This window comes from Squalius cephalus, assembly GCF_949319135.1.
Source record: "Squalius cephalus genome assembly, chromosome: 8".
NCBI lineage: Eukaryota > Metazoa > Chordata > Actinopteri > Cypriniformes > Leuciscidae > Squalius > Squalius cephalus.
Window position 1 is genome coordinate 15349518 of NC_137129.1, and position 27637 is coordinate 15377154.

General features: G+C 37.4%; 2 protein-coding genes across 14 annotated transcripts in view; one reads left to right on the forward strand and one right to left on the reverse strand.

The window, feature by feature from the left end:
• septin7a (septin 7a) overlaps positions 1 to 22636 on the reverse strand; it is a 46436-nt gene extending 23800 nt beyond the window's left edge. For 4 of the 11 annotated variants that reach the window (XM_079880086.1, XM_079880085.1, XM_079880094.1 and 1 more), the window contains exons 1-3: positions 22505 to 22636; positions 14370 to 14472; positions 5547 to 5653 (exon numbers count right to left, since the gene is read on the reverse strand). In XM_079880086.1, coding sequence (XP_079736212.1) covers positions 5547 to 5653; positions 14370 to 14379 — 117 coding nt within the window. In that variant the 5' untranslated portion in view covers positions 14380 to 14472; positions 22505 to 22636. Of the gene's footprint in view, positions 1 to 5546; positions 5654 to 14369; positions 14473 to 14964; positions 16893 to 22493 lie in introns of those variants that run through there. The other 7 variants (XM_079880090.1, XM_079880089.1, XM_079880087.1 and 4 more) reach the window with 4 other exon arrangements.
• Positions 22637 to 25970: 3334 nt separating this feature from the next.
• Positions 25971 to 27637, forward strand: part of slc66a2 (solute carrier family 66 member 2) — a 40742-nt gene continuing 39075 nt past the window's right edge. For all 3 annotated transcript variants that reach the window (XM_079880097.1, XM_079880098.1, XM_079880099.1), the window contains exon 1: positions 25971 to 26565. In XM_079880097.1, coding sequence (XP_079736223.1) covers positions 26363 to 26565 — 203 coding nt within the window. In that variant the 5' untranslated portion in view covers positions 25971 to 26362. The remainder of the gene's footprint in view (positions 26566 to 27637) is intronic.

The window sequence follows — 27637 nt, forward strand, 5'->3', positions numbered from 1 at the left end:
AGTCTTTGTAAACACACCTTTTCATGTATATATATATCCAGTTTCATAGACGTGGCAAATGACATGAGAAAAAAAACTAAATACAAAGTGTGTTAAGACAAAGCAACACAAAGCAAACTTGCAAACTATAATGTAAATCTGTTGTTTTATCTTTAAGAAATTAACAGAATTTGTTTCTAATTTGTTTGTTGAAATCTGAAATTATACATTTTCTCCTCCTCAAAATTACTAAAATGAGCCAGAACTGTGAAATTTGTAAAGGAGTAATTGACGACGGACTGTTGAATTATTTGAAAAATAATGCACAGCCGAGGTAGTAATGCGGTCACGGTAGTCAACAACCCAGAGTCAATTATTCCGTTTATACTACAGTTACCATAACTCAAGACACTGTTCAGATATACTTTATTTTAAGACATTTGACATTTTTGTCCATAAAATGCTCATGTGTGTAGGACTAACAGCACACGACAAGTTTCCATGTGTCTGTACTGTGTGAGTGTGCGTTTGAGAGTGAGAGCGGGAGAAAGCCTGCTTTCTATAGATAATAAAAGGGAATTTAGTTGGAAAATCAAGGAAATAGTTTGTCATTTTCCTATATTATTTATATTTATTTGCTCAGTCAAAGGTTTTGGTTCTTCAGCTGCTGTAGTCTGTAAAGACCTTTGAAATAACTTAATCTAGCAAAGTAATATGGAACTTTGGTCAAGATCTGCCTAGAACTTTAGCTGTGCATTCCTGAAAAAAGCATCACAATAATCTGAGGTGTGATCACCCAGCCCACGTCTTCTGTCTTACGAAACAATTCCACATCAATGATATCATCCTGATAATTGCACCACACCAGTGTAATCACTCAGCAACGGTGCACAAATGGTGAGAACATCTTGACTGGCTTCATAATGGTCTAAAATTCCATCTGTGACTGGACTGGAGTGGGTACGTTTTTGTACTTCCTTTGTTGATGAAAAAGTGATTGTATTCACCAAGCCACAAATTGTCAGCAGCTGGCGTGGGCTGTCCTCTTCTCACCTGAACTGACACAGGAAATTGTCAGGATAAATATCTCAAGCAAGTGTCAGACATATGGTGTCAGAAATAAACACCAGCCCAAATTAAGTTAGTAATTTGGGGTGTGGTTTAAAGTCAACAATAAAACACATTTGCAATGCATTTCAGGACTTCTCATTTGAAAGAGTAAAACTGGTGCACTTAAAGTCACAACGAAAATGAACAAAGTCATTGTTTTGTCTTTCAAAGAGGTCAGTGCTTAAGTTATCCATGCTCCACTGAAAAGGTCAGAAAAGGTGGAGCAGAACAGAGGATAAAGGCTTGATGAAGAGCTTCACTGCTCCTTCAAGCATCTCTTGTCAGAGTCTGATATCACAGAGGGCAAAAAACGGTTCAGATGTCCACAGGTATGAAAGTCTGGACACATCACTGCTCTGCCAAACCCTCAGCTTTCAACACACTCATATATCTGACCGCAAAAGTCTGCAGTACGTTTTATACACTAATATTTCCTTCTAAATGTTGCCAGACATGTTCACTCACTGTTGATTAGCAGTATTGACATACTACTTGAGTTTAAGATAAACAGACAAACTGCTGTATTGAGGGATTGAACAGACACACACACACTCATCTTTCAACCTGTCACAATGTATTCACATCTCAATGGCAAACATATCCAGTTAGAGCTGCCAACACTTTACATAAACAACATAACTAGTCTCAATGAGTGCTGCCAAATAAACACACACAGGCCTGAAATAGTCAGGACACTGATGCCAGACCACAGAGTGGGCGGTTAATGTGTGCCATCATAATCACAGCTATTACACACACACAGATCTTGAGCTCTTCAGTTTGCAAAGAGTAACGCAAAAGTGTGAAACGTCAGTGATGAAGCTTCTCTTCCTGAACAAATCACTCACATGCTGATTCTCTGACTCACTTCCCAGAATTCTCTTGAGGAAAACAGCCACACACAAGTTCATTGTACAGGATAGAACAGAGACACGATCAGTTTTATCTGACAGCAGAGGCTTCAGATTCTTAGACTGGCATTTTATCAGCATGTAAACTCATTTCACTCACTCAAATTGTAATATATTGTAAAAATGTAATTGTACTGGTAAAGCTGAATTTTCAGCAGCCATTCACATTACACATTCTTCAGTGTCACATGATCCTTCAGAAATCATTATAATATGCTGATTTGCTGCTCAAGAAACAAAAACATAAAACTGAGCTATATTTTCAGCAATATCGTCCAGCCCAAATCAAGGCTGTATTATTCTCCATGAATCTGCACATTCTGTAATCAGACCAATGAGATGGTTGCCATGGTTACAAATTTGTATGGGGGGGGGGGGGGGGGGGTAGCATTAATAACACTGCATCTGTCAATTTACTTGCACACATTTATGGGCAGCTTTTGACCTTTCCAATGTGGCAGACACAATGATGTATGAGAGCAATTAGCAACAGTTGCTAATGCATCATCTGCTTTTTCATATCTACAGTGTAACAGCATGTCATGTTATTCAATTAGCATGTTCATCTCATCAGATGTGTGGCAGTGGTGACTAGATTAAAGGGCATCTCAATGGAAACTGTTTCCCAGATATTCAGATATTCAAGATTAATCCAGATATAAACCTAATCCTTCACCTGACATAAGCCAAGAGCAGTATGATATCAAAACTGACCCATTTCTACTAAAGTATCATTTCCTGATCTATCAACATAGACATTATCAGACTCAATGGAAACATTCTAATTAGAGATCAATTTGTTAAGCCTAGGGCTGCCCAATTAATTGAAATAAAATTGAAATTGTGATATGGCTTAGTGCGATTACCAAATCTCAAAGACTGCGATTTAATTAATTAAATATATGCGCTGTGTGTTTCAGAGTGAAGTGCAGCACTGTGTTCGTTTACATGTGAGCAGCTCATTATCTGCCAGTATTATTATTATTACCATTTAGCCACATTGATATATAACACCACAACATTTTGGCCAAATAGTGAAGCCCTGCAAACAAGCACGGCAAACCTGGAGTTTTTTTTTTTTACTGCAGTCGCAGTTTTAATCAGAAAAATCGCAATAAAATTTTTTACCCTAGTTTAGCCACATTACATCATATACTGTAATGCTATTTGGGACTGTTAACTGCCTGAACATCAAGTAAATGGGGCTGATTTCTGTGAGACTGCAAAAGATTCCAGTACATCATGTGCAAACTGATCTTTGTGTCATGACAGTCATATGATGACACAGTTACATAATGCAACAATCATCTCAAACTTTTGCATAGTGTTCCTCACAGATGTACTAATCTACAATGTTTAAGATAAAAAACAACAACAAAAACAAAAAAAGACCTCATGAAATTGGTCCACACAGCCACTAAGACATGTATCATGTCTTGTTGACTGCAAAAACACCAGAAATGTGTGTGGCACTGTAATCACTGCATTCTTTACAATAGCTGACAAACCACATACCACAAAACCATGTGAGGGATCATGGGTCACACCTGTGTTTGATAGAGATTGCCAATGCCTGTCAATCCAGTTCTAATGCTCACTGGATTGACAGGTGGTGTTTGGTATTTTAGCAGCAGGCCACATCACATATTCCTTCCTTTAGAGCAGGGGCTCCCAATTCAAGTCCTTGTTCCTCCCTGCTCTGCACATTTTGCATGTCTCTCTTATCTGACACGCTCAGTTGAGGGGTGGGTTCCATTCAACCATATATGTGCTGCGAAGGGAACTTTAAAGAGTATTTCACCATTAAGGGAGATTCCAATCCGAAGCAGGCGTTTGTATGCGGCTGGTCATTAAAAAAAAAGAAGAAAAAAAAGAAAAAAAAAGAAACATTTATATACTTTTTAAACCACAAATGCTCGTCTTGCACTAGCACTGCGATGCGGCACGCATTACGTAATCACATTGGAAAGGTCACACGTGACAGGCGGAAGTACCGACCTAGTGATTACAAAGTGAACGTGCAAAGACTACAAACGCCCTTTACAAAAAAGAAAAAAAAGGTAACAACGATGTCAGACGATTTTGAAGTTGGAGGAGAAAATTGGATTGAGTTTACCGCCTATTATGCATGAGCTTTCCAACGTGATTACGCAATGCGTGGGGTAAGGTTTATGTGTTTATATCTACGTGGCAAAGCTAGTGCAAGACTAACATTTGTGGTTAAAAAGTATATAAATGGAAAAAAAAAATGGTTCGGCATGGCACGGCTTGGCTCGCTTTTCCATTGCAGTTTAGTACTGCTTCAAAGTGGGTGGGAGTATAGACTGATCGTTATAGTTGCGCCGCCTCTACTGACATTATCGGAAATGCGACAACACAGGAGCAATGGAGCATTTATATGGAAAGGTTTTCTTGATTCTCGGCATGTGGATGTTTTTCACTGCGAGACAAAGAAGTTTGTTTGTTTGGGTTTGGTGTCTCGTGTCGCAAATCCAATGCGGCTGGTAGTGACAATTCTCTCGGACCAATCAGTGATCTGCAGTGTTTACACATCACATTTTAGTATCGGCTCGTTTGGAACCTCAACCAAGGTGCTACTATTTAAGTGAGCCATACCATGCAATGGAAAAACACCAAAAAGTGAGCCGTACCGACGCGTACCTTGCAGTGGAAAAGCGCCTTTAGAGAAATGGGAAGCTGTCTTTAGCATGAGCTCCTAAGTAAAGGTTTGATACTAGGCTGATGCTAGAATACTGCTGATTCTGCAAAAGATTCAGACCTAACACATGGCAGGCTGAGGCATATGTGATCCAGATGCGAGAAACAGCTCTATAAAGTGCTGCAGGATGACATATTTTTGTAGGCCAAACCCAAAAACGAGACACATTTTAGCACTTCTGAATCCATCGTCCTGAAGTCAGTGGGTTTTTTGAATGGGTTTTTGGTTAAATGCCTGAAATAAGGTCTGTGTTCGACTAAAGCTAGAGATATTTTCCCATTTTATTCTATGACATTAAATACATAAGTAATATCATGGCTGCTAGAGCTAACAAGTGTCTAAATGGGACTACAGAGGTTGTCTGGGACATTAAACGGCATCACACAAAACAGTTAAACTCCTCTACTCACAAGTCCACTTTCACAGCCTCATTGTGTTTATAATCATTATATAATGAATCATTTTGCAAACTATCCTAACTCAACATTTTAGGAAAAATGTCTTTAAATTAAGTAGTCGGAAGCTTAATGGTGGTGACACTGCAGTCATACGATCATGGTGTAGTTTGTTTATAGATTATGTTTAGCTTTTTACTTGTGTAGATTATATTTAGCCTTAAAAAATGTATAATGTAAGAACCAAACTTTAGTTGAGCTTATTTTCTGCAATAATCCAAAAGCCAACGGAAAACTCCAATTGGGATTTTGTCGAGGGAACCAGGGTGATGCGAACTTACAGATTGGCCAACAAAATAGGTCACCACTGTAGTGCTTTATAGTGATCTCATGGTAAAAAGAGGATACATCCATATATTGAGTGGATCTTACCTGAACAGTTTTCTTGATTCTGTGAGAGGGTCCGGGATACTCTGGTGAATACAAGTCTGTCAGGAACAGGGAGTTGATGAGTGTAGACTTTCCCAAACCTGATTCTCCTGCAGGACAGAGAATAAGACATTACATCAGGACGTGACTCACTCATCACTTCTGTTGTTTGTGAACAAGGACTGTGTGGAATTTGAGTCTGCAGATTTCCACACAATCTATCTGTACAGCCATCATTCACAATGTTCTACACATTCTCCTCTTACATAGGCTAGGGCCCAATTAAATATGTTTTATTTATTTACAAATTCCATTTTCCATTTTAATGGTTTAATTGGTTTTAAATCACTTGCAATAATCTTTTAAAATGTAATAAAATAAAATAAAACAATTCATTTAACAAAATCCTTTTTTTGTATCAAATGAAGTACTGCACAATGGAGGTTTGATTATTAATATACAGCCCTACTTTTGATTTGTTAATTAGAAATTTGCCAAATTCTGTGACATTCCACATCGTTATACAATAAATTCTATTTTAAGAACTGGATTACACGATTTTGTATGCATTTTCCGCATTGGTGGAAACCATAGGGCCCTATAAGACACACAATTTCAAATCTACCAAAACTTAGCACTTGGAATGTCTGAGATGTTTCAGTTTTTTAAACCTAACTCCAAAAACAGGAAATCAGTCTAGAGGAGTGGCATAATGTAATCAGCTTTGACATTAACTTATATGGGGTTGTTCCCAGCTTGAGTCTGAGAATCGCAGACAGCATCTGAAATTTGTGAAATTCCATAAACCACAAGAGAATACAACTATTTATCTGGATAGATGGAGAGAAATTTTAAACAGTCTGAAACTCAGACTCAACATGATATAGTACAAACCAGGAGAAGAACCAGAGGTTGTGCTGAGAACCAAGATAAACAAAGAGGATGCTCAAAAAACTTGACAAACTTTATAAGTGGTGTTTCCATCACTCATTCTTAACCTTTAACCCTAAGTGTTAAACTGTGCTGGATTAATTGAATGTTAAAGTTTGTACTATGGATATGAATAACTCAAATGACCTGGGTTGTTTAGAAAAGGTACACGGTATCTTTTCTAACCAACTAGACTTATGATTTTTCACCTAGTAGACAATAAATCCATCATGAGGGTGAACTCTTATGACTTGCACTACTGTTCAAAAGTGTGGGGTGGGATGTTGAAAACAGTTATGCTACAACATTTTTGTGGAAACCATAATTCATTTTTTTTTCAGGATTCTTTGATGAATAGAATGTTCAAAACAACAGCATGTATTTGTAATAGAAATTTTTGCAACATTACAAATGTCTTTACTGGTACTTTTGATCAATTTAATGCATCCTTGTTGAATAAAAGTGCTCATTTCTTTCAAATAATAATAATGAAAATAATACTGACCCCAAACTTTTGAACGGTAGTGTATGTCAACGAGCAACTACACAAAACAACCTAGCATGCACCAAGAAATGCCTTAGCAACCACCTGGAGTAACCCAAAAATTACTCAAGAGCAAATGTATAAGTGTAGTTTGTAATGTGCCAAAAAGGTAACTCATCCCACTCTGTGTTAAACAAAAATATTGCTGACATTTGATTTCCACACACTTCAAGTGCTTCTCCACAATGCACGTCTCCAACAACAATTGACTTTTACACAGAACAATTCCTCCAAGCATCCGTGAGCAATCCATCAACTGGATGCTTGGCAACGTGGTTCCTGTAAGGCCTGGAACAAAGAGGACAGTGTGAAGGAAACTGGGTGCATGCTGGCACAGAGCAGCGCTGGGCTTCTCTCCTGACCTTTAACAAGTGCCCAACCCTGTGCCACTTCCACAGCCAGCCAAAGCAGCACGTAAAACAGGGAGAGAACCTTCAAACAAAGAAAAGCTTCTTTTCAAATCCTAAATGTTTTCCAGAAGGGCAGAACAACAGTGACCTCACCATTGCAAAAGAAACATCTTCCACTCACAGCCTGGAGGGATGCAAAAACCAACTGCTCTTTGAGCAGAATGAGGGCAAACCCAACAGGATTTATTTTTGCTCTCTGAATGTGGTCTTTGAAAACAGTGAGTGAAATACGGTCTTCTTTAAAATGTCATAATGAATTAGGGAAACAATAAAAGCAGGCAGCGAGTGGTGGAGCGAAGCGGGTACTGGGATGCACTTCTGCCCTTCTCTGGACTGGAACCAGTGCAGCTGAGAGACCAGAAAAACAGTCACAATGGTGGAGTTACTGCTGGAAGACACATGATACTGGATAATAGGGCTGCCAGAGTAAAGAATTTTCCTGCTACAAGAAATCCACATAAAAAAACAGAAGATTTTATGGAATTGTGGCTTGTAGGAGTAACTTGCAGCTGTTTAAGGACAGTCATTTAGTACAAAATCTTTAAAAATAAACATTATACTCAATTAACTCATACTCATGTCACTTCAAATCTGTATGACTTTCTTTCTACAACGCAAAAAGTATGTTCTTCATGTTGTTCATTTCCATAGTGGACAAATGCTTCCAAGCTCCAAAAAGGATAAATGCTGCTGCAATTATGCTAAACTACGTAGTTTCTTAGTTAGTTAGTTAAGATTTAAGAGCTGCCTGCACCCATGAGTTCCTTTGTCCTTTTTGGAATTCAACAGCAGCCATTAACATACATTTTTATTGTATGGAAAGGAACGATGTAAATATTCTGCTGTTTCTTCTGTGATCCATGCAGGGTTCAAAATAATAATAAAAAAGCAAACATCGGATAAGATTAACAATTGGCTTTAGCGTGTAAAGGGCAAAATCACACTACACTTTCACTTCATTGACTTCCATTCATATGCATGTGAATGCGAGAGACCGGAAACGCAAGCTCATGCAAGCTTCAGGTTGGCAGCGTTGCAGGAGTAGATTGTATATTTAGGGGTCCAAGCACAGAACGCACTGGTACCCTAGTGAGTTTGAGTTTTTTCTTTATTTTTCTGCCCCAAAAGTGTATGGTTCATGTTTTGGATCATAACTTTATTTCACGCCATAAAATCAGACAATTAGAATTTTCTTAAAAACCTGCTTTTTCAAACTTCTCCTAGGCTGTTGGTTAGATCTTCACCAAATTAGGCACACAGCAGCAAGGGATGGTGGTGGCAAAAAGTTACAAAAATAATTCTGATTCACTGAAGCGTTGCAAAGTTATTAGTGAATTAAATGGCCTGGTGTCACTCATTATTCATGAATTGACCTATATGTCCTGAACGCAACCTTAACAAAACTTGATACACAGTGTTAATATAGAGCCTGATCAGAACAGCGAAGTTCACAACAGCTATAATGAAATTGTTGGAATAACTTTCAGAATGTTTTTTTTTTTTCAGCTGATGAATAAAAACCCTCACACCCAATCAGAATCCGCAGATTTGAAGAATAATAGTCTGACCAATGCTGATGTGCGCAAATCTGTCTACAAGTAAAGAAAACATCTGATTGAGCTGAATTTTTACCATCAAAAGCATATACTGTATAAGATGTCTGAATATTTTCTTCCGGTGATCCATATGTGAAATATTAAGCCTCCAAAATGAAAATATGAGGAACCACATTACTAAGTAATTGTGAGAGATGCAGGTTCACTTTCTGTGTCTGAAACAGTTATTACGTTATTTGTTTGTTTTTTCTTGCATATTTGTAGCAAACATATTATAACAGAGACAAAAATATTTTTTTCATAAAAATAATGTGGAAGTTTATGGTTGGTCAGTTTTCTCCATTTACTTGCAATTGACAGAATGTACAAAAAGGTACATTCTAGTTCCATTGTAGGAAGAAAGCCATATAGGTTTTGAACAACATGACGGTGAGAGTTTAGCCTTGAGGAAGGAGATAAAGACATTGATAAATGAACAAAAAGGTAACTATGGGTAGAAGGTTTATCATGTTAACACTAGAGCTAATTACAGAGTCCTTCATTGAACTCTGTGTCAACAATGATGATAGATCAGGGCTTTCCTGTCAGCCGCCCAAAAATGCAAAACTGCGGTATCTGTAACCCGCCCTGTCTCTGTGCGTTACGAAACTCACTGTTGTGTCAAATCCTAACAGGCCTGCTTTGAGCAGATGAAAAACAACACACAACAAGCATCCATCTAGCCTCCTGTATTTCACAACATTAACCATTACAGAACACTTCTCAGACACAGCAAACACTACAATAAATCCAAACTGTTTCAATGGAGGCAATCTAAACAAGAGATGTTAAGTGTTACGGAATGCCAGAGAAGAGCGGGGTGAGAGTCATGCCACTGGAGCAGTTCAACCCAAAGACCACCAGGCGGATCGGTAAGGGTCCAACACGCTTCCTTTAAAGGAAATATCCCACAGCTGTGTAAACCAGGGGGCTTATTCCAGAGGAACTCCCCATCGAATGATAGGGGTGGGGGAAGCTGGGAAGCAGGAAGAGCTCAGGCCTGTGCTGGCAGGGAAAGAGTTTACCACGAACTTCCAAAGAACTTTCACTGGCTTGGATGAAACCAGAATGCAGGAAAGAAGATCCGTTTATGTGTGCTGTCAGAAAGAGCCATTTAAAGGGATAGTTCACTCAAAAAAGAAAAATTCAGAGAGCTATGCACAAGTGAAGATATTTTGTGAATAAAAAAAATATATATATATATTTCTCTTTTTTGGTAAAAGCGCATACTTAAAGACCGTCTGTGCTGAAAATCTAATTTTTAATGTTGTTTATAGGTCTATGTGAGTTTTTTTTAGTATGCTTTCAGACAAACCATGTGCAAATTCACAAGTCAACACCATTATGAGTATTTTCTTTTTAAAAGTCCAGTGAACCAAAAATGTGATTTGTAGCCAATCACGTCAAAGTGCGTGATATATATCTTATTATACATCTAATAGATATATATAGATATATAATATATATAATAAGATACAATACTGTGCAAAAGTCTTAGGCATGTTAATATCCCCCCCCCCCACCCCCACCCCCCAAAAAATGGTTTTAAGTCAGTTATTTATATCTTTTGCTGTAGTGTGTCAGTAGGAAATATCAGTTTACATTTCCAAACATTCTTTTTGCCATTAACTGTAATAATCCAGTGAGATTTCTGTATGCACAAGGAGTCTGACAGCAGCCAGGATGATCTGATCTCACCATCATCGAGTCTGACTGTGATAACATGAAGAAACAGAAAAAACTGAGACAAACTAAATCCAGAAGAACTGCGGGAACGTCTCCAAGATGCTTGAAGAAACCTTCCTGCAAAGCTACAGTAACAGTACTGTGAAAAGTATTGGCACTTGTGTTAAAATGCTGTAAAGTGAGAATGCTCTCAAAAATAAAATCACAAATTGAATTTATTTATGATTTAACTTCTATTAACTAATTCAAATCAATATATGGTGTAACGACCCTTTGCGTTTAAAACGGCTTTTGTCCAGGTACACTTGCGCATAGTTTTTCAGGTAGCTTTGCAGGAAGGTTTCTTCAAGCATCTTGGAGACGTTCCCGCAGTTCTTCTGGATTTAGTTTGTCTCAGTTTTTTCTATATAGGTATTAACATGCCTAAGACTTTTGCACAGGACTGTATATATCACGCATGTTGACGTGATTGGCTACAAATCACATTTTTGGTTATTATTATATATATTACATCAGCATTACCCCAGTCGTGATTTTTTGAAGCTGTTGCGTGTCTTGAAAAAGGCGGTTGCTAACAAGTGGCTAAATGGGACTACAGAGGCTGTCGGGGACAAATTATGTCATCACGCCAAAAAGGTAAGCTCAGTCCACTTTTACAGCCTTGTTATGTTTATAATTGTGCTCTTACAAACTATTCTAACTCAAACATTCTGGGAAAATGTTTTTAGATAAAAACTGAAAGAGTTGTCGGAAGCTTAGTGGTGGTGACGTTGAATTCGTGGGAACGTGGTGTAGTTTGTTTATAGCCTACCTTTAGCTTTTTACTTCTGGAGACTGCATTTAGGCTTCAAAATTCCTAAAAGTTGTGTTCATCTGTGATAATTATCTTGATGGACAAAACGTGCAAGTATCAAACTTTTTTTGATCACAGAGCTTGTTTTTAGCAATAATCCAAAAGCCTATGGGAAAATCCTATTAGGTTTTCGGCGAGGGAACCAGTGTGATATAAAGTGACATCATACCTGTCCCACTCTATTGGAATAGTTATGACCGTGCCTTTTCCATAGTTGCCCCTAGATTATGGAATGACTTGCCCATTTCAATTAGAGTGGCCTCATCGTTATTTGTTTTCAAATCCAAGTTAAAAACATATTTGTTTGATAAGGCATTTAACACATGCTGACGCACCATTCCATTGTATCTCACTATTATTTTAAATTGGTGAAGCACTTATTTTATGATATTTTATTCAAATCTATATTTGTACTGTCGTTTTATTGTTGTTAGTTTGTATGATTTTTTATTAATTACTGTAAAGCACATTGGACAATGTAAATTGTATTTAATTGTGCTATATAAATAAATTGCCATTGCCATAAATTTCCATTTGGGCACCAGTAGTGGTTTGTAAAAGAAAGAAAAAAAATTCTAAGCAGTCAAAATAGTCATCAATGATAAGGATACTGGGCCCTCAAAGCCAAAGCAGTGGCATCTGATAGTTTTTTTCTATAAAAAAATAAATTATTATTTAATCAGTTGATCCCATTATATGAATATTAAAAGATAAGATCAGATGTTCAAAGCTATCATTATTTTTATATTTAGAGGCAGAAGGCCATGTGACATGAAAATATAGTGTATGTGGGTTCAGGGTTGTTCCTCTTTAAGTCTGGACCATTTATATATTTTGCTTAAAATAATTTTCTACTAAAAACAAACAATGCACAATCAAAACACCCTCATCATGAGCAGAAAACAAAGTTAACTAGTAATTTCAAAGTTTATGTTGTCTTTCCTTGCCATCTATAAATAACAAGTATGTTCTTATTTTGAAATGCTCTTAACATACTGAAAAAACGTCACAAATCTGGTTTCAACGGTCAGAGTCATATACTGTATGTATGACAGATAAAAATAACTATATTTGCAGCATTGCTGTTTTTTGCAGTGTATTATCGAAAGTAACTGCTCATCGTGTTTCTGCTACTGTTATAAAAAATAAATGACTGCGGTGCGGTTCGAACAAAGCAAGGGTCCGGTCCTGGACCCCAGTCCGCCATTTGAATGTGCCTGATTTAGACCATACAGTGTTTAAAAAAAGTTTCTTTTAAAGGTTCATCAGTACTGTGTACAGTGTTGATTTACAACCACTGTAAAACATGTTCCTGTCAAACAGTTTAAAAATCTAAAATCTGGAATACAAATCCAACTATTATCTTTCAGCAATCATAGGGAAGTAAGGCTTTACAGAGCTCATAATCCTTGGCGGAGGCGGAGGCGGAGGCGGAGAAGGAGAAGGAGAAGGAGAAGGAGAAGGAGAAGGAGAAGGAGAAGGAGAAGGAGAAGGAGAAGGAGAGGAGCTTCTACACAAGCCAAGATCAAGGTCAATCCTTACAAATGGTAAATTGGTAAATATTGACTTTCACCTGACTCATGACTCTACGCCACTGCCAGTCAACAGACAGGTCTAAAACCATAGAAGACCACATTGTAAGACCCACTGAGAACAGACGAATGGTCTGAACAACAACATCTGTGTCTTTATCATCCAAAGAAAGAGCTGGAAGTGTTTGACAGCGCTGCAGTTCTTCAATTATCCTGCGATTCTAATTACACGCTGTACACCAAATTGCCATCTAAAAGCTCGTTTCCTGCCCAGCGTGCAGCAGAGGGGGAAACTCCAGGGCGCAGCTGCACCAACACTCCTCCCAAAATCCTGTGGAGATGGATTTCTGAAAAACTGTCAGAAACACAGCTTCTGCTCTGGATTACTTCCATTATGAACAGGACGTGAGGTGACCCCAGGTGGGCGTCAGTGACAGTTTCAGGTTGTGTTGTGTTTGGAGTCTGAAGAGCTGAAGGTGGAGGTAGATACTAGTCCTCAGGCCAGGCTGAATGAATGGGATTACAGGAAACTTCCCACCCACAAGGCCACGCTCACACACACATTCCAAGGGAGGGGAAAAACCCCAGGTCCATGGCAGGATGGGAAGCACATTTGTTTCGAATGCGCGTTTCTTTGAGCCCTGCTCTCTCGTTCTGTTCTTCCATGTGAAATCCATCACTAATGCATTTCAGCGCACAGCTGCCAGCGCCCGGCATGAAGCGGCCCGTGTGAAACCATATACCTCTAGACACATGAGTGCATATAATCCACATAGCTGGGTCACCAGCCCTCTATTTTTGACACTGCTTTGATTAAAGTTTCATTCAAACTTTTTCCCATATGTCGCAAACCTCAAAAGGACATACAATGTTTTATTTAAAAGGGATAATTCACCCATAAATGAACATTTGGTCAACATTTACTCTGTCAGGTTGTACCAAACCATATTATATTATTTTCTCTGAAACATAAAAGAAGAAATTTAACAGACTGTTCTAATTCCAGTGAATTAGAAATGTCAAGCTCCAATTTCTTCTTTTGTGTTCCAAGGAAAATTCAGAACAATGACAATTTTCTTTTTCAGGTGAACTATCCATTTTAAGGTTCATCGAAAATGACTTTTAAATGAAAGAAAAGGTCTAGCAGATATTCCAAATAGGTTGTTGCAGGATTTGGTTATAATTCTCCTCAAATGACAAATGAACTTTAATTTGAGGGGAAAAAAAGAGGAATTCTGTGGGAAGCAGTGGGATGAACTGGACAGAAGCTACTCACCGACGACCATGAGAGTGAACTCAAAGCCCCTCTTCACAGACTTTCTGTACACTTGGTTGGGGAGATTTGCGAATCCCACGTACCCCTCAAGGTTCTTCTGTTGCTGTAGACCAAAACCAAACAGTCAACGGCTTTGTCATGCTATTTTGACAAAACACTACAAGTAAGAAACACGTAGGGGGCCATCTATGACTACACATGATTACTGTTAACAAGATGAATCTTCAAAAACACTTAAACAATAGCATAGAAATTTGGCTATAATAATGTAATTAGTTAAAAGCATGGGCTTTAAGACAAATGATCATTTAAAAACGATATTCGTTTCAATTTTCTGAAGAAAATGTCAATGCTTGCTTGTGCAAAACAAAAAAAGTCCTCCCCATATCTTTATAATAACCACATGGATAACCACAACTTGGTGGAGCTTACGAACAGAGTATTTTGCTAAGCAACAGTGAATAGCAGAGTCTCTCGTCTCAATACTTTGTATTAGGTGTTTTTTGAAAAACATGTGAAGACAGTTTGACTTCCTTTCTGCTCTGACAAGTGGGTGTCAAAAACAAAATGACAAAATGATTGTATGCATACTTACTGCTACTTTGGAGAGCATTCAGATCGTGTTGTTCCACAGATCGATGGATGAATAGATGGACGGCCGGATCAGATTCCACCAGGCAGGGAAAGAGGTATCCACATACACAAAATAAAACAGAAAGAGAGAAAATGAGAAAAGAAAAATAACCGCTAAAGTGCATGAAGAGATTTTCATCTGTAACTGCTGGTCTGCGATTCACTAAGAGCTTCACCACAACCATTGGCTCAGGTTTGATTGACAGCTGATGTTGAGCAGCCAATGAATAATAAATTATAGAACACCAAACATCTATCTCAGGTGATCCAATCTCAAGTGGATACATGTGTGAACAGTCTCCAAACACTGTTGTGGTCAATCAAACCACGTTCAATGGTCACATTATTACCAGATCAAACAAGAGACATGTTAATACCAGGTGTAAAATGGCTAATGACCTATTACTGTGCTGATGCCAAATCAATTAAATAAGTTTGAGAACAAAACACATCTGTGGAAGCTTCTGTTAATACCCAACCTATTTTAGTTCTGATACAAACCACAAAAATGTACAGCACATAGTGTTTGCCTAGTGCTGAACAACTTCTCTAAACCTACAGAATTACAGGAAGGCCAGAAATTGGGCTTCAGCACTAGACTTCCACAGCGCTGCCAGTAAAATTGACAGTAAAAATCTTCTCACTGAATAAATCAGGCCTTCTCTGAATAGTATTTCTTTCTTTTGAAACTGAAAATAATCAAATATATGTGATTGCAGCACATAAAAAACCCAACTCATTTGACTATCAAAACCTTCATGTCATTCTGCTTACACTACAAAAGGAAATGTCCTTAAGGGACACGTATGCAGCTGAACAGATGCAAGTTTGTGATGATGATTCAGAAGGTATGCTGCAACGTACTGTAAAGGTTACGGTAGTTCAGACGACTCATGCATTAGATTCAAGATCTTCCGAAGTATTAAGTTAGCTTTGTGTTAGGAACAGGGCAAAATTTTAGACTAAAGTAGTTATTCAGTGATAATCACTTTCATAAAATTTGCGAATACAAATTTGCACAAACAGAATCAAAGAATCCAGTAATAAAAAATGAATATATTATCTACAGAATATATTCAGGATTCAACACCAAGGATTTTTTTCTACTGGCCAGGTCAGGACAGTGGTTTAAATTTTCAATAGCCTTGCCAAAATTTTCAATAGCCCTAACACAAAAATGTAACACATAGCCTAAATTAAATTAAATAGGCCCGGTTATTGTTTTCATTGTTTTTGACCCATAGCCTTACCTTAACAAATAAGCTTATGACACCAAAAACTACTAGCCTAACTCATATAAATTTAAAATATTGTTAAAGACAAGCAGAGAGTGATTTTTTTCTTTGTCCTTTGTTGTTTGATTAACTTTGAAACATTAACATTAATAGACAGATGCAGGTTTATTAGGCTGCTGTCACTTAAAGAACTGCCAGGATCCAATATACTGTTATACGAGTTTTATTTCTCAACTGTTCGCTTAAGTCATAACCAACTAGGCCTATGTTTATGTGGATACTCTCGCCAATAGGCATTTTGACATAATTTTGTGTGAATATGTCCATTCAAGTGCAAGAAGACATGAAAGAGAAATCAATTCAGCATTCGCAGTCTGAAGCCTTGTTCATATTTTCGCCTGGCTCCGCATCGAGAGCCTCCGCTGATATAATCACATTTATACAATTCACAAATACAACTTTTTTGCAGCATGATGATCAGTTATGAAACTTATGAGAACCAATGCCATTTAACATCATTTACATGCACTTTAAAAGATCAATTTCAGCAGGAATAAAGCAAAAAATTCAACATCTAATTAATCATGTAAATGCTTAGTTGGTTTGAAATCATCCCAGTCTAATATTAACCAGTCTATTATCCCTCTAAGATTATTTAATTATAATTATTATTGCACATAGATTTGGTCCTCTCTTACTCCATTTTCCCCCATCTACACAATGGATAAGCAATGCTCTTTCTCAAAACCACAAATGAAAGTCTGATACGAATGTCCTGCACCACTTCCTGCTCATGTTACCGTTTGGTGTTCAAGGGCAGGTGTTGAGGTGTGAGAAACACTCGAGTACACACATGCACTCTGTCTGATCTCACGGGGTAAACGGTCGGTGAGGGTGTAAATTATGTTCCTTCTTCGAGGCTAAAGATGAGACGCTCAGCATGTTTGAAGGGGAACATCTGAATTAACCTATACAAATAAACCAATGCAAATTGTGATGGTCTCAACCACACACCAGCAAAAAGCACCTCAGAGCGCCATGAGGAACATGCCAGAGACCCCAAAAAAAGCCCAACTGGATTTTCCTGTGGTGTAGCATTGACAGAAATGGTCCACAAGGACTCACACAACCAAAAATAAATCATGTCAAGGCTCACACTTATGATATATATGACGACTGTACCTCAAGGTTACATTCTGGGTCACTTTGGACAGATGAATGCCTCAAATGTAAACAGTTAATCAAGATGTGCCATGTTAGGTAGCTTGGACATTATGCAAAATCCTCCTTGTTTGTTCCACAGAATCAAGGCATAAAGGTTTGGAGCATAAAGGTTTGGAACATAAAGGTTTGGATGGCAGAACTTGCATCTAGGGGAAGTTCACATCGCATCTAAAAATAGGAAAACGCCAAGAAAACACTGAGAGCTTCACCAACCAATCCAAGAGCTCCACCTGGACGATGAGATATTCAAAGCCTATTTCAGAGTGGACAAAGACCAGTCTGATGATCTTCTAAGTGTTGGCCCAAGCATCAGCAAACAGAGCTTCTGCTGTGAAACCATCTCTCCTGCGCAACGGCTCTGGATTTGTCTGAGGTAGCCTAATTAGACTACCATTAGAACTGAAAAGGCAATGTAGAATAACCATTACCAACTGATAATAATTTCGAATAGATTGGTTGGCTCTTGTCACATGACCTGCGGTGCGCTTGCAGCATTCTGAAAAGTTGAAGATTCTTCATCTCGCATCACAACGCTCATCCGCTTGTTGTGCGTCTAGTTTTAAAATAACAAACTTGAGTGTGCAAAATAAGTGACGAGAACAGCAGCTTAGAAGGAATTTTTAGATGACACCTAACCAAAAGCTTCACCTTGCAGAGATCAAAAGGGAACATAGAGAGAGTGAGAGAGAGAGAGACAGACAGAGAGAGCGACTGGAGTCCTGAAACAATGACATGTTTTTGTATGTGGCTTAACTGCCGGAAGAGATGTGGTAGCCTAAAACTAAAAGAGTCAAGAAAGAAAGACAGAAAGACAACGCAACGAAAATATGTATGGTCTAAGAAACGGTGATGATATCCCTTTTTTACGTAAAACATTTTGGACCAGAACTTCACAATTAAATGCAAACTGTACAGTTTATACAGTATTTAAAAAAATATTCCAGTTGTAGTGAAGCCCTTTTGAGTTTCTGTGTGTATCTGTAAATAGTTTTATCAAAAGAAATGGTGAAATGCTGGTGAAGTGACTCTCAGAGCAGCTCTGGAGAGCTCATGTGTTCATGTCCTCATATACTGAAAATATCACGCGTCACATGTGCTTGTGTGAGTGTGTGTGTGTGTGTGTGTGTGTGTAGTAGACAAAACCTCTCATTCACTGACACTGGTCCATATCATGATCCAATTAACTGTAAAGTTTATTTATTTATTTATCCAAAATTTCCCAAATTCCATGACATTCCACGACATTCTTCCACAGTAAATACCATTTTTTTATGACTGGCTTTCGCGATTCCGTCCATGTTTCACAGAAATCATAGAAAACCAGGATCTTGTCGACTCATCGCAACAGCACCTGCCTCTGCCTAGTTTTATTATCACACACTCAATGAAATCGGTCAGACAATCCGCTCCATAAAGGCTATTCTGACCACCCACAGTTCAGAGTCAGACAAACATTCTCGCCAAGACACTATAAAGTCACTACCACATCTGCATTCAGGACCAAAATAGATTTAGGCCTACATCCACAAGAATGGCAGACCCTGAGCCATAAGCTCAGCCGGTCCCACACAGCCAGACTTTTGACTACTGGCACAAGGTCTGGTCCACACAGCATCTTCAGGAACCACCCACTTAAACCATCGGATCGATATATTAAACAAACCAAGCACACTGTTATGTTTAGAGGTGGGTAAACCAATCAATAGCTTGTTTACTTGCCAAAGTTGCCATTAAAGGGGTAGTTGTAGTTCATCCAAAAACCTGCATGCTGTTCTAAAACTGTATGCCTTTTTTTTTTTATTCTGTGGAACATAACATTTGATATTTTGAGAAAAAAAAATGTAGCCCATAGAATGGAAGTCTATGGTCTCAAAAACTTGGTTACATATGTACATACTAGCGGTGTGACGAGATCTCGTGCCACGAAATGTGACGAGATTTCTCGTTGGGTGAAAAGCTGTCTCATGATATCGCCATGATGGAGCGTGAAAGTGAAATTAGCATAGAATGTGCCACCGCTACTTTCACATTACCGCCTTGACTGTCGTTTTGCTGTTTTTATAAAAATAAAAACCATTGTAAACTATTGTAAACGTCTGCTCATCCACACAGTGAAGCACGAATCACAGTTCACTGATCATGTGATGATGGCGGAGGATTTCTATCTGACAAATGTCTTATCTTGTAGAATGCATGCTCAGCATCGATGATCCCTATACAAAGAGTATGTGCGATCGCGAATCCGAAAGTGAAAGTAAAACACGATCTCCCTGATGCGCGCAAATTAGGCTGCATACAATAGCCTGTCCCCTAATATCAAACCAATCTCTGGACTGTGTAGTTGTGGTTCTGGTCTGTTTGCACTAGTTTGAATATTGAGAGAGTACTTTGATTATGGTTGCACTTGCACTTATTGTTTGCACTTAATTAAGACTAAGAAAAAAACTGTTCACAAAGCATAGGCTAATTCATGTACAGTAAGGTCTGAAGAGACTCATGAAATCATACAGGAGAAAAGCCAGTCAGTTGAGTTTGTAGCAAAACCTTTTACAGTGCTTGTATATTGTTGTCTTTCAATGCATTTGATAATTCATACTCATAAAGTAGAACTGAATTGACATTCATTACAAGATTTTTACTTAAAACATTTCAAAATGCACCTGCAGACTTTTTTTCCAGTCATGAATTTTGTCATTGACGATTTCTACAAAATATTGTGCAAAAATCTCGTCTCGTTCTCGTGAACCCAATCTCGTGTCTCGTCTCGTGACATCACTATTACATACCAACATTCTTCAAAATATTTTCTTTTGCGTCCCATAGAATTTAGTCATGCAGGTTTGAAATGACATGAAGATGAGTAAATGATGACAGAATTTTCATTTTAGGGTGAATTATCTCTTTGAATGTCTGAAATAAAACTAATATCTTGACAAATTTGGCAAATTCAGCAATTAATACAGGGAAACAATGTTTGAAGTAGAGAAAAACCCCCAACAGAGCATTCTGGGACCCCTCAATCCAGGGGCCTCTAAAGATGTGCTTAGAATGATCATAAATGTGAACGTACGACAGTTTCCGGAGTTATTTGCAACAAAATTTTTTATTGTATTTTTAAATAAAATAAATGCATGTAGGCATAATTTGTGCATATTGTGATTGCGATTCATTTTTACATTTTCATAAAAGATGATTCATTTAATTACTGGTATTTGACCTCAAAACGTTTCTACAAATGCTCTTCAGTTGGCTTAGTTGCCTATATCTTGATTTATTCCCTTTTGAGGCAAGATAAAATCCATGTAATTTAGGAACAAATTTGATTGTATCTGGCTGCATTTTATAAATGAGGCCTCAGGACTAACCATGGGAAAAAATACAGAGTCACATGTGAATGGACAAGAACGATTCAAGCAGTAGCCATGTGATCCAAACATGATGGGAATAAATAAAGAGCGAATTAATCTCACTGAACAAGAGCCCAACAAGGTCTTCACTCCAACAGAGATCTCATGAGATCTAACTCATATACGATCCTGCTGTGTGTTGCTATAAGACAAATTTATTCTAGTACAGTTCTTCTGTATGAAGACTGAGGCTTCATACAAGACGTTATGTTGCTTAAAAGTAAAGGTAAAATCATGTAATGCAACATCTAACTTTAGTACAGTAAAAGTGAATTGCGGGTGGTTTGTGCTTGACAATCTACATTAGTGGATCTCCTTAAAGTCAGCATGAAATCATAATTGACTTAGTAATCCATGCAAGTTAATCCACAAAAGAAAATGTGCTTGTCTTCGTAATCTTAGGTCAAAATCTGAAGATGTGCTTCCCTGTGGAATGGCATTCCTTGATGACATCAGTTTGACGGCTTGAGCAGAACGTCCTTAACCAAACACCTCCAAGCGTCAGTCTGCTGCCAGCTAGAGATGGTGAGGAGGTGCCCCAAAATCAAGCCCTGCCCTCTATTCAATACAATGTCACATTTCTGAAGTCGGCTGCAACTTCTGGTTCACGCAAACTTAGCTTAATCGTCACCAAACGACAATTGAAGAAAAAAAATTAATGTTTAAAATGAAACAACAAATAATTGTATGATTAATCAATGTACATATTGTATCTGTAGTATAGTGAATTATTTGTATCTGTGCATATCTATCTATGCATCCATCCATCCATCAATCCACCCATTTGTCAATCCATCTCTCTGTCCGTTCTTTCATCCTTTAATCTAGTATCCATACTTCCATTCATCCAATAGCAAGTGATCAATTCTCTACATCAGCCAGGGTGTCCAATCCTGCTCCTGAAGGGCCACTTTCAGGTGTTTAGCTCCAACACACCTGCCTGGAAGTTTCTAGTGATCCTGAAGACCTTGATTAGCTGGTTCATGTGCGTTTAATCGGGGCTGGAGCTAAACTCTGCTGGAAGGCAGCCTCCAGGAGCAGGACCAGACCCTGACCTACTGCAACATACTCATTGGAATATTTCTACAAAGCTGAGAGTGACAAACAAGGCGGCGTTCCTCCAAATGGAAACACTAGAGCTACAAATGTCTGGCCATAGCATTGCATTCGTTGCTTAAACTCACCCTAGCCAGTATTTTAATGGTTTTCTGAAAAAATGATTATGTTAACGCGATGTTTTGTTCATCATGACATTATTTGAGGTAAGTTACCTTAGAAACAATGAAAATACCATGGCACAGGAATACGCTTATGATTCAGTTCCATTGCATTACTATCTGATAATATCATATTACCTTACCACCCACAGTACATATTCGTAAGTGAAAACGCTCAATTAAATGCCTTATTTGAGAAAAGAGACAGTAAATGTCATGATATGACAGAAAGAGTGAAGATTACACTGAAACCGAGAGCTTGAGCAGATCTATTTGTCTATTAGCAGTAACGCGCTCAGGAAACGAATCTACCGCGCGCAACAAAGCACGCGTATTTAAAACACACAGCACACATAAACCTACTTACAGAAGAGTTTGACTGTTTGTGTTAAATAAAGCGACAGGGACTAAATTCTCACCCATTCTGTTGACGCTCCCGGACGCCTCTGTAACCGATCTCTCACCAACCGACATTCCCTTTCTCCAACTCACGGTCCAGCCCACGCGCGACAAGCGTACGTCACATTTCTTGCGTAATCTCCCTTGCGACTACGAGGGCGACGGTAGTGGCGTATCTTTGGTGAATAGCGTCCGCACAAATCTCGCGATATTTCATGTAAGCCACAAGGGGGGAAAGATTTTTTATGATTCAAATGCGGGTTGGGGATTAGTTTGTCATTGCATTTAAGCGGAATATGCATCTGCATGTTGCTATTTGCAAACAAATTTCGGAAGGTTTGATACTTTTTTTTTAAGTTCACTGATAATAATAACGAAAACAGACATAAATATTATCTAGGGTAAAATAAAACAAATAAAAAAATACATAGTAAAGCAATAAAAAAAGTCACTGACAAAGCTGATACCTAAATATTACTAAATACAATCGTATACAAATATGTTTATAAACGAAAAATTATAAATAGTGTAGATATCTATGGGGATGAGGTTCTAAGGGCCCTTTACTGAAAAGGCTCTGTCTCTTTTTCTTTTATATCTAGTCATGAGAAGATGCACAGATACACAGTAAATTCCATTTATTAAAATGATCTGGCTGAAGACCCACATCTGACTCCGATTCCGTAGATTTAATTACCTTGATAATTTACTGCTATGGAAAGAGCTGCGAGAAGAGAGCAACAATGCTGCCACGTGTTGGCCAAAAAGTATAAAAGCAGCTATACACTTGATGTAGCCTACATTCACACACGTTTTTCCCAATAGCAAAGACACACTTTGTTAATGTGAAAAACTATAATACTATAGACCTAGCAAATTAAATCAATAAAAATTGTGAATTATAGTCTATACTAAATGTACTTTTAATTGCCAGCAAACATAAGTTCACGTCGCACCATGGTGTAGTATCGCATAATGCTAATTTGGAACAAAACCTTAATAAACACTAGGCTACTATTTAGTGTATGATGCAAAATACAAGCAAAATGAAACTAAAAATCAGTAAATATTTCCTTTAATTCAATGTCCTTTGCAACTATTTCACATTAAAAAGGGACCAGTACAGTATTTTTGGCCTAATGTCCCAATGACAGTTTTCAAATATCGCTATATTTTTTATATTGTATCATGGAAAGTATTTTACACAAAAAGATTAACAAGTTAATTTATTGTTTTATGAACAAGATCCACACCACACGTACAGTATATAAGCTTAAAGAAATAGAAAATAAGGCACATGTGAACAATACACGCATAGCTTAATACACAAATATTCTGTTGATCTCAAGCTTCTGCAACATTTCCACTAAGTTCTTTGGCCAGCTTTATATCCATCAGAATAAAAGGATTCTATAACTTTTCACTCTCATTCATTGTTTGCATATAAGGACTTCCTCGTTCATATGTGAGGGCAAATCCACATTTAACCCTTTTAGTAGCAGAGAAGACTTTTTTTGCCATTTTCAGTCCTCTGATGAAAAATTATTTAGATTTACACAGTGCTGATAATATTTAATTTTGTTTTCATGAATTAAGTAACGTCGATTTGGCCCATTTCAGCTCAGTGCTTTGGCCAGCTTGATCTCTCTTCAAAGTCACTGTGCAGAAAAACAGAAATATTAAATTATATATCATGATTTGTTGTTTTAATTGTCTCTAAGTATTGAGCAAACTTTAATTTGGAGATTAAATAAAACCAATGCACTTGCTTTGGTTTGTGCTGATCTTCCATTCCTGCTTGTGTCATGAGATCAGCGACATTGTTCTCCAGGTCATCTATACGTGTTCCCATCTCATCCAGTTCAGGCATTAAGGAAAAACTAAATGCATTTATCAAGAATAAACATGATACTCTAATGTTAGATATGTTTTTTAAAACTATTACGTACACTACCATTTAAAAGTTTGGGGTTGGTGAGATTTTTTTATGATTTTGGCTGAATTTATTTGATCAAAAAGGAGTAGGCCCTAATACTGTTAAAATAATAATTACCATTTACAATCAGTGTTTTCTTACTCGCATATTAAACGTAATTCATGGTGACAAAGCTGAACTTTCAGAAATATTCTAATATGCTGCTAACATTTCTTCTTATTATCAATGTTGAAAAAAGTTGTGCTGCTTGGTATTTTTGTGAAACCATTAAAATGTGTTTGAATAGAAAGTTCAAAAGAACAGCATTTATTTGAAAGAAACCTTCTGTAACACTATAAAAGTCTTTACTGTCACTTTTGATCAATTTAATGCATCCTTTATAAAAGTATTGATTTCTTATATGGCAATACCATGGTATATAAGTTCAATGGTAACTGAATTAGGCTGTTTCATTTCATTGGAATTTAGATGCTACTTCGAGATAGGCCTATACTTAATTACCCAAAAGTCTGTGATATTGTCATTGTATTGTGTTCAAAGCATGATATTGCTATGGTAACAACTCAAATACAAATATATTTCATGCTAGTGCTATGAAAGCGGGAAAAAAGCTAATCTCTTACTTCTACAAAGTTAAATTATGTATCTGAAAAGATATTTTTGGAGATGATCTGGTCAGATAAGTTCTGAAACCTGCTCTGAAGTTGTTGCATTGTCGTCTCCATCTGTTTGAAGAAACGAAGAGCAGATTTGTGAAACAATATTATAAAGCTGCAATTAAAATGTTCTCGTCTTGCCTATAATTGTCAAATTAAAAATGTATTAAAAAACACTTGCCATTGCAGACAAATCTTTGGCGGCTTTTGACTCGGTTCCTGCCATGAGTTTGTTGAGTTGGTTAAGTGGAAGTTGTTCGTTTCAGCTCTAGGCAACGTTGTCTGGACTAAAAAAAAAAAAAAAAAACAGTGTGAAAATAATATGTATATTTAACCTCAGAAATCTTTGGTCAATCACAGCCTATATATCCATCAGAAAAAAAGGATTCTATAACTTTTCAACTTTTCACTCTCATTCATTGTTTACATATAACGACTTCCTCGTTCCTACGTGAGGGCATATCCACTTTTAACCCTTTTAATCCACATTTAACCATTTTATTTATTTTTATTTTTTCAGTCCACAGATAAAAATGATCTTGATTTACACAGTGCTGTTAATCTTTAATTTTGTTTTCATGAATTATGTAGGCTAACGTCCGTCTTTTCGTCGATTTGGCACATGTCAACTTTATTCGGATTTCGAGGGGATTAGACAAATCTTGTGTCATAAGCAAGTATAAAGCAGTTTAAGATCCAGGCCATTTCAAGTGTGCGTCTAACATGTGATGGTAAATTCATTGCTTACATTTAGAAATGCTGAAATACTGGGGTTAATGCTTAATAATTTGCCGAATCATTGTTTTTGTCATACGGTCGTCAAAAAAAATTAAAAATAAAATCGACTGACATTAGGACCGTGCGTCTCATGAATATTAATGAGCGTATCGTGACGCAATGCAACACGGAAGTACTGTTATGAGCATTAGCCAGATGTAGCAGAGAGGATCACAGCGCCATTAAAATGATTTACAGCACTCCATTCATCTTTGCTCAGATCACAAGACAGAAGATACACACCATCTAATATGGACTCAAGCTGAGGAACCGTTCCCATCGATTTAGCAAGTATTTCTTTCCTGGAAAAAGGGAAGCACTTGAATGAATTAGTTCTAATGAGTCAGTGGATGGTGACTGGGACAATGAAAGTACATACTGTAAAATAGCATTTTAATATGTGAACAAAATAACAAAGTAGTAATGATTTATGTTTCATTAAATTAGTGAGCTTGTTATTGTATTCAGTTGATTGAACTATAAAGGACAGATAGATACATCACTCAAAAATGGATGAAGTGGTTATGGATCAGATCATGTATGTTGGTCATCAAGTGGTGTCTTGGATCGCATCTGTTGCCATCATATTTGGAGGAGTTGTGCCATACATCCCTCAGTACAGGGATATCCGCAGGACTCAGAATGCTGAAGGATTCTCCACATATGTTTGCCTGGTGCTGCTGGTAGCCAACATATTAAGAATACTATTTAGGTGAGTTATGCACAACAGCTATATATGAGGAAACAATGTAAATAGCCTACATGACATATAATCCACTCATCTGCCTTAATTCACTTTTATGCGTATTTACAAAGAGACATTTATCTGACATCAGATTTTTGCATAAAACATGCTTGCTAAATGATCCCTTTGTTTGGCAGCAGTTCTTCAAATCCTAAATGATGCAGTGTGTAGCTTTTCATGTAGGAAGACACATCATGGCCATATTTCAGGATGACAATGTCAGGATTCATCAGGCTCAAACTGTGAAAGAATGGTTGGGAGAGAGAACATGAAGAATCATTTTCACACATGAATTGACACATCTGAGTCCAAATCTTAAATTCATTGAAAGTCTTTGGGTTGTGCTGGAGTTGACTTTACTGAGTGCTTGACTCTTGCACCAGATCTTGACCAAAAAATGATGCACCTCTTGATGGAAATAACATCACAACATTTATTTTCATCAAGAGGTGCATCATTTTTTGGTCAAGACCTTGTATTGACAACACAGCTACACACTCCATCAATTATGGTTAGAAGAACTGTTGAACTGATATATAACATGCTAGAAAGATAGATAGAAGTAACACTTTACAATAAGGTTTCATGTGTTAACATTAGTTAACTACTTTAGTTAACATGAACTAACAATGAACAATACTTCAACAGCATATATTTACTTAATGTTAATTTCAACAATTATTAAAATCAAAAGTTGTATTTGTTGTTATATTTGTTATAGGAATAAATCCGAAAGATTAAAGGGTTAGTTCACCCAAAAATGAAAATTCTGTCATTAATTACTCACCCTCATGTCGTTCTAAACCTGTAAGACTTTCGTTCATCTTCAGAACACAAATGGAGATATTTTTGATGAAATCCGGGAGCTTTCTGACCCCTATATACTGCAACATTATGACCACTTTCAAGGCCCAGAAAGGTAGTAAAGACATCGTTGAAATAGTCCATGTGACTACTTAATGTTATGAAGCGACGAGAGTAATTTTTGTGTGCAAAAAAAAAAAAAAAACTATATACTTAATTCAACTATTTCTTCTCT